General features: G+C 45.7%; 3 protein-coding genes across 3 annotated transcripts in view; 1 reads left to right on the top strand and 2 right to left on the bottom strand.

Moving 5' to 3' along the window:
• BDV37DRAFT_285532 (uncharacterized protein) overlaps nucleotides 1–646 on the bottom strand; it is a gene marked incomplete at both ends in the record, with an annotated part of 785 nt that extends 139 nt beyond the window's left edge. Inside the window, 2 exons of the mRNA XM_032087751.1 lie at nucleotides 56–527; nucleotides 584–646. Of these exons, the coding sequence (XP_031938991.1) occupies nucleotides 56–527; nucleotides 584–646 (535 nt within the window). The remainder of the gene's footprint in view (nucleotides 1–55; nucleotides 528–583) is intronic.
• A 747-nt stretch (nucleotides 647–1,393) lies between these two features.
• BDV37DRAFT_273532 (cytochrome P450) lies at nucleotides 1,394–5,253 on the bottom strand (the record flags this gene model as incomplete). Its single annotated transcript, XM_032085075.1, has 12 exons — nucleotides 1,394–1,507; nucleotides 1,564–2,062; nucleotides 2,119–2,511; nucleotides 2,597–2,718; nucleotides 2,805–2,986; nucleotides 3,302–3,352; nucleotides 3,475–4,285; nucleotides 4,343–4,367; nucleotides 4,415–4,470; nucleotides 4,553–4,826; nucleotides 4,945–5,070; nucleotides 5,120–5,253. 12 exons carry the CDS (start codon nucleotides 5,251–5,253, stop codon nucleotides 1,394–1,396), a joined length of 2,787 nt encoding a protein of 928 aa, XP_031938992.1.
• Nucleotides 5,254–5,623: 370 nt separating this feature from the next.
• Nucleotides 5,624–6,437, top strand: BDV37DRAFT_296163 (uncharacterized protein; the record flags this gene model as incomplete). Its single annotated transcript, XM_032090057.1, has 2 exons — nucleotides 5,624–6,016; nucleotides 6,081–6,437. 2 exons carry the CDS (start codon nucleotides 5,624–5,626, stop codon nucleotides 6,435–6,437), a joined length of 750 nt encoding a protein of 249 aa, XP_031938993.1.
• Nucleotides 6,438–6,744: the final 307 nt, after the last annotated feature.

The raw sequence follows: 6,744 nt of genomic DNA on the forward strand, positions 1-6,744 counted from the left end.
CCACGCTTATCAATGCCAATAGCATAATCCTCAACGGAGTTGCGTTTGTCAATACCAATGGCGTAGTCTTCAACAGAATTGCGCTTCTTATCGATTCCAATAGCATAATCCTCAACGGAGTTCCGCTTGTCGATGCCGATAGCGTAGTCTTCAACTGAAAAACCACACATATCAATGCCAATAGCATAATCCTCAACGGAGTTGCGCTTGTCAATACCAATAGCGTAGTCTTCGACTGAACCACCACGCTTATCGATGCCAATAGCGTAATCCTCAACGGAGTTGCGCTTGTCGATGCCGATAGCGTAGTCTTCGACTGAACCACCACGCTTATCGATGCCAATAGCGTAATCCTCAACGGAGTTGCGCTTGTCGATGCCGATAGCGTAGTCTTCGACTGAACCACCACGCTTATCGATGCCAATAGCGTAATCCTCAACGGAGTTGCGCTTGTCGATACCAATAGCATAGTCCTCGACTGAGCTACGCTTGTCAATGCCGATAGCGTAATCCTCGATGCCATCACGCTGAATCAGGTTAGCTTGACTAAGGAAATGGTAAGCAGCAATGAGCATTTACTGACCTTAGCCGCAGGGGCAGCCAGGGCACAGAGGCCCGATACAAGTAGAGTAAGCATAAGCTTCATGTTGGCTGCTGTCAGAGAGCTCCGGTGGGGTTTTCAACAAACAATACGGATGGAGATACGATGTTGCAAGGAGGTGTAGTCACAAACGAACAACGTAACCCATTCATATATAGCTGGATGATAGCCATGAGATGGTGGGGTAGCATGGAATTCAAGACAAGAGGCGCCACCATTTGGAGGGATGGGCCTTTGACGCTGGCGCTGCGGTGGTTGGCGATGACAAGCAGTGTCGTTATCTGTTCTCATTGGCCTAGAGTGACAATGTGAGCTGAAGATCACTTTGGCGCCGGTGTGGGAAGATGGCTGTCGCCTCCTGCTTTGCGCCGAGTTGTTAGTGGAGGGTCGGCTTTTGGGCGCTCAATTCAACTCTGCATCTTCTCAGACTTAGTGCGAGGTTATGGTACGCTCCGTCTTGTGAGGGAACAAAAAGGATTATGGTGATATAGAGAACCATGCATGGAGCAAAGGTTCGTTATTCATCTCTTTGGTTAGAGTTAAATCGACAGCCCTACCTGGCTGGGTGGTCAGGGCAGGTCCGTCACTTGAGAGAAAGATTGCATTGCAATTAAGTTTGCTTGAGGCAATCTAGAACCTAGCATTCAGGTTTGATATATAATGATACTTCACAGCCTTTACTTGATCGATGGCTAGCTGTCACACATCATGAATCTCAATCGCCTTAGTTATACATAAGCGCTCAGAATATATCATCCCCTGAAAGGATTCTTTTTTATGTACCCATTTTGCTTATGACCAGGATCTTTCTCTGCGACTAAAGCGAAACCTGGCACTCGCAGGTGGCCCTCCACTGACTGTATCCTCGTTCGACCCTTCAACTCTAACTTCAAAACGTCGAAATACCTGCACTCAGGATGAGCCCGATAACGCGACAAGCAACGAATAGGATATGCACACACCTCAGCAGCAACTTTGTACAACTGCATCAGGCCGAAGTTATTCGCAAGGCATTTCCGAGCTCCATATCCAAAATGAAAGGAAAAATGGTCCCATCGTCTTTCTTCCTCGGGGGATGCTTCTAACCATCGTTCTGGCCGGAACGAGTTTGCGTCCTCACCGTACAGGTCTTTATTTCGGCCAATGATCCACGGGCTGGTAGATACACTTGTTCCTGGGGGGACGTAGTGCTCGTGTAATTCTAGCCCAGTTCCCTCGGGCGCATAACGAGGCAGTTGGGACATGGTGGGAGCGTATCGTTGAGCCTCTCTGATACAGGCAGAAAGAAAGGGGAGTCTGTGAGCCTGTTCATCCGAGATAATGGCGGATAGAGGTGGGATTCGACCGTCCTGTTCTGCTGCAACAAGCTCTTCGTATAGTTTCTCCTGGACCTTGAAGTTACGCGATATATGGAAGATGACTCGGGCGAGCTGGGTCGGGGTAACAGAGGATCCAGCCAGCCTGTTTCACTTGTTGGTATTTTCATATTCGTTCCTAACAAAGCAGGAACAACTCACATGGCAAAGAATATCTCCGCTTTGACATCTACCAAGCTGAGCGGACAGCCTTCCGTACCGAGAATCTCCATAAGGCTGCTCAGAAGACTCCCCTTTACCAAGAGGTGACGTTTAACCTTGCCATCGCTGTCAATAACCGCATCCACGATGCGATCTCTCTCCGCCATAACAACACCAAGACCCGACTGATCTGTCGGGTGAGGCATGAGATACCGCCGCCCCAAACGCGTGTTGCGGACAATCCAAGAGAGGTTCTCCTGGATGGTCATAATGAAGACTATGAAAAGAACTTTGTTCTTGTTCTGAATAAGACCTTTGACGTCTGTACGCTTCTCCACAAACCCAAAGGGTTTACCACATACAAACAGGCTAGTGACATCGTAGGTAAACCAACTAGCCATTGGGTGCATTAGCGTTAGATCTGAAGTTTGACATTGAAAACCAAAAGGCAAGAGAAGTAAAACGCGTTCAGGCTTACCTCCCATACTCCATAATATCAACCAATCGCTTTTCGCTGGCCGATTCACTCAACAGGGAGATCAACTCAGACAGGATACCGTCAACTTGGGGCTCAAATAAGCGAGTATTTGTCACCGAGTACTGTTTGAAGATATCATAATCAAGACTAACCCGTAACAATATCCGGTCATGACATCCATATTACGAAAGAAAGCATGAAAACCTACCGCATGGCTAATTGCCTTTCTTGACGCGACATGTTCCCTATAGTCCTTCCTGGTAAACGTCGAATGCGTATCAAAGACAGGAGCGTAGAAATCTGTCTTGTTGGCGCGACGATTATAAATGACTGGAAGCAGGGCTGGGTCGTTAACAATGAGGCCGTTTGGGCTATATCTCACAATCGGACCTGGGGTTTCATATCAGTGGATATCTCCATGATTTGCACTCGAACTAGTTGTCGTACCGTATTTTTTATGGAGCTCTGCATCATGAAGCGTCTTGTTGGGATGAACATGCCAGTATGTCTGATAGAGACTCGTTACAGACCCGATAAAGGGGCCTGGAAACCTAGAGAGGGGGTGGAAATAGCGCCGACGAATGATACCAAGAACTAAGATGGCAAAGGCCAATGTGACAGCATAGATGAACGGTGACATTCCTGCTCGGGGCTTCCGTGTGTGTTGACCTTTGTCGAGTGGAGGGAATATGATTATCTCTTGACTTGCCCGGCAAGGTGTTCTTTTTAAATCAAAACCAAACGGTACAACCGCGCCTAGAAGGTTGCGTTGCGCTGCTCCTTTTACTGGTTAATAGAATAGCACCTCTAATTACATAATACCATGGACTATTCGAGATATGTGCCCTAATTAAGATGTGGCAGTTCGACCGAAGTACAATCAGCCGAAAATGGAATACGTCTGATAATCTTTTCTTGTTGCTCCTTTCTTTCTTTCATCGCCGCTCTCGCCTCGTCCCACAGTTTATTCATAGCTTCAAACCAAGCTGCCGTATGACCTTCAATAGGAACAAGCCCTTGTGCGTTTCTTCCATCGTTTATCCACGCCATAAGGTCGCGGACGTATTCCTTTTCTTTATCTTTCAACGAGTGGAATTTGCGCCCGCCACCGGTCTGCTTTTGCTTTACCAGGTACTCCCTTCTCATCTCAGTTGTTGATGGCAGACATGCAGTTCGGGACCAGACGGCTGTCACTGCAATAGCTTGGAATTCAAAGAGGGTAAATGTTGTATTGAAGTAAGGTATCCCGACAAAAGCAAGAGTCGGATCTGGGATATAAAAGATGTCTCGATGGATGTTATGGACTTGTGTCCCGTTGGTAACAAGAATAGTATCATCAGCATCCTGAAGCGGCATTGAATCGTTGTGATAGTCTGGAAGGAACGGGAATACAATTTGATACCCTGTGCAAACGATGATCTTGTGAATTTTACATACTCGTTGAGATGACTTCAGACAGGCTATTAATGGCAAGGGATCACCCTCTGGTAGCGTGTCACCAGTCCCAGATAGCAGTTCGAGATGATCAATCTCGCCAATTCTTACTGCATTATCTGGAAGCATGAGAGCAGGTGGATCTGCGTCGCCATTTCGTGTGCTCTGGAATATCATTTTGGCAAATGGTCCAAGGTCCCGCGAGATATCCATCGATGATACCCCTCCGCCAATCATCAAAACATTCTGAATGATCTGTGAGCATATTTCATAGCAATCAATATAATGCGTCACGGAATATCAAACACTTACCTCGTCCCTGTAGACTTCCGGCGTTCTATATCGCTTGGAATGTATGATCCGTGAAGGCCATCTTTTCTTTGCTTCGGATAACCCAGATATGTCCGGAATGTGAGGTGAATGATAATGTCCAGACGCGACTACAACCGCGTCAAAGGTCTAAAAGAAGAATTAAACCTCTAATCAGAGCGCTTACAACCAATTTGCACGGTATTGGCTTACAGAAATCAGCAGCCTCTCTTCTAGACCGTCAATACCGCCATTCTCGTCCAGTACTGACCAATTGACATGCCACCTCCCACCATTTTTATAGACATGCTCCACTCGAGCGCCGTATATTGTTCGCTCGTCCACTCCAGTACTCAGTGCTATATCCCTGATATATTCGTTCACGACACTGTGGTGAACAAAGTCTGGTGTGTTTTCTGGCCAGGCGCGAAGTTTTATTCGCATGAGAGGGGTGGATACATTTGTTGTGAGATTTTTGTAGCATGGTCTATTCACACCCTCATTAGCTCGCTCTCAGTCGTTTTACTTTATTTTTCTTGTCTCTTTCTTTCTTCCTTCCTTTTCACGCCATCAATGCATTTCCAAAGTCAAGAGGGAACACTTACCCCGGAGGAGCATGCTGTAGTCGAAGCTTCTCTCTATCGAATCTGGCGTTTTTCTCTACCCTATCTGCTAAAGAAGGATCAGGAGAAGGAAAAGAACATTCCAATGGTGTCTGTTCATCGTACAGCCTATCGAGGTCAATCGAGAGTATGTCATTCTGGCACACTGTATACATACCAAATCCCCCCTGTTTGCTGGTTTCTTTCGAACACGGTTACTTCGAATCCAGCAGCCACAAGATGGGCTGTTGAAACAACTCCGCTTATTCCAGCGCCGATCACGGCCACTCGGCGAACTTGAGAAACGGTCATTGCATTGCGCTTCTATCCCTGCGGTTGCAATACATGACGGTTGGAGTAGTTGTTCCTATATCTCGATTTTTGGGACCATTATCAATCGCGCTTAGATGGCGCTTCGCGATTCGCGATATGTAACCACTGCATAATTATCAAGTTCTAGATTATACAGCTCACACTTGTGAGGGTGTTTACAATCTCCGACATTCCGCAAAGCCTCGTGGCGCCTCGTTCAAAGAAAATAGGCGCTTCGTTGCATCCCTTGATTGTCACGTGGAAAGTCTCAGTCCTCTACCGCAACATAGCAAAATTGACTGTTATCCCTTGGAGCCGTATACACCAAAACAAAAGAATTAAAAAAAAAGAAAAAAAACACTAAAGAGCAATGGGCATTTTCTACGAATCCCTCTCCGACAACCTCCGTGACTGGGCCCTCCGCCAACCTCTCTTTTTCATCTCATCTGCCCCCTGCCGAGGTCGTCATATTAATGTATCCCCTAAAGGCCTCCCCGACTCATCCTTTGCCGTCCTGAGCCCCAACAAAGTAGCATATGTCGACTCAACCGGATCCGGATGTGAGACTATCTGCCACCTTCGCGAGAATGGACGGGCAACCGTAATGTTCTGCTCATTCGATGCTACCCCGCGAATCATGCGACTTTTCTGCACGGGCTCGGTCATTGAATGGAATGATCCGAGGTATACTGGATACGTCAAGCGAATGGGCGTGAAGTCTCTAGTCGGAGCAAGGGCAGTTATTATTTTAGATATCTTCAAGGTTGGTTTTGTTTTTATTGTTATTGTTGATTATCACTAATCTACAAGGACTGACCCTCTCGCAGGTTCAACTATCCTGTGGCTTTGGAGTCCCGCTGCTCGACCTCACTGTCGATCCAGAAACAAATCAACCGAGGCCTTGTTTCACAAACCGCCCAAGGCTGGTCAAGTTTGCTGAATACACGGTTAATCGAGGGGAGCTGCCTGGGTACCAGATGCAATACAACAGTAGGAGCCTTGATGGACTGCCCGGTCTTCACTCGGCAATGAGGGACAAGGGCGAGTCTATATGGTGGGCTCGGGTGACAAACTGGGCCAGTTACTATCACTTCCAACTTGATATAATTAAAACCGGAATGGCGTTCATGTTTTTAGTCATGGTAGTCGCACAGTGGGTAGGATATGTGCAGTACCAACGCTAGAGTAGTCTTTAGATTAGGGTTTGAGTAGACTATACCCTAGTACGTCGGGGATGTACTTTTCTAATTTTTTTTAATTTTTCTTTTTTTTATAGAACTGTTTCCTATACTATATATATATAAATTTAAAAATATAGATCTTTTTTTATATAATTTTATATACTATATTTAAATTTACATATCATATTAATATATAGTTTATTTATAGTATCTATAAAATTATCTGTATTAATAATATAATAAATATTTTACTACCGTAATTTTAATATTTTACTAAATAATTTTAATTATTATATTTCAGTAATAATAA

This window comes from Aspergillus pseudonomiae (assembly GCF_009193645.1).
Source record: "Aspergillus pseudonomiae strain CBS 119388 unplaced genomic scaffold BDV37scaffold_61, whole genome shotgun sequence".
Lineage (NCBI taxonomy): Eukaryota > Fungi > Ascomycota > Eurotiomycetes > Eurotiales > Aspergillaceae > Aspergillus > Aspergillus pseudonomiae.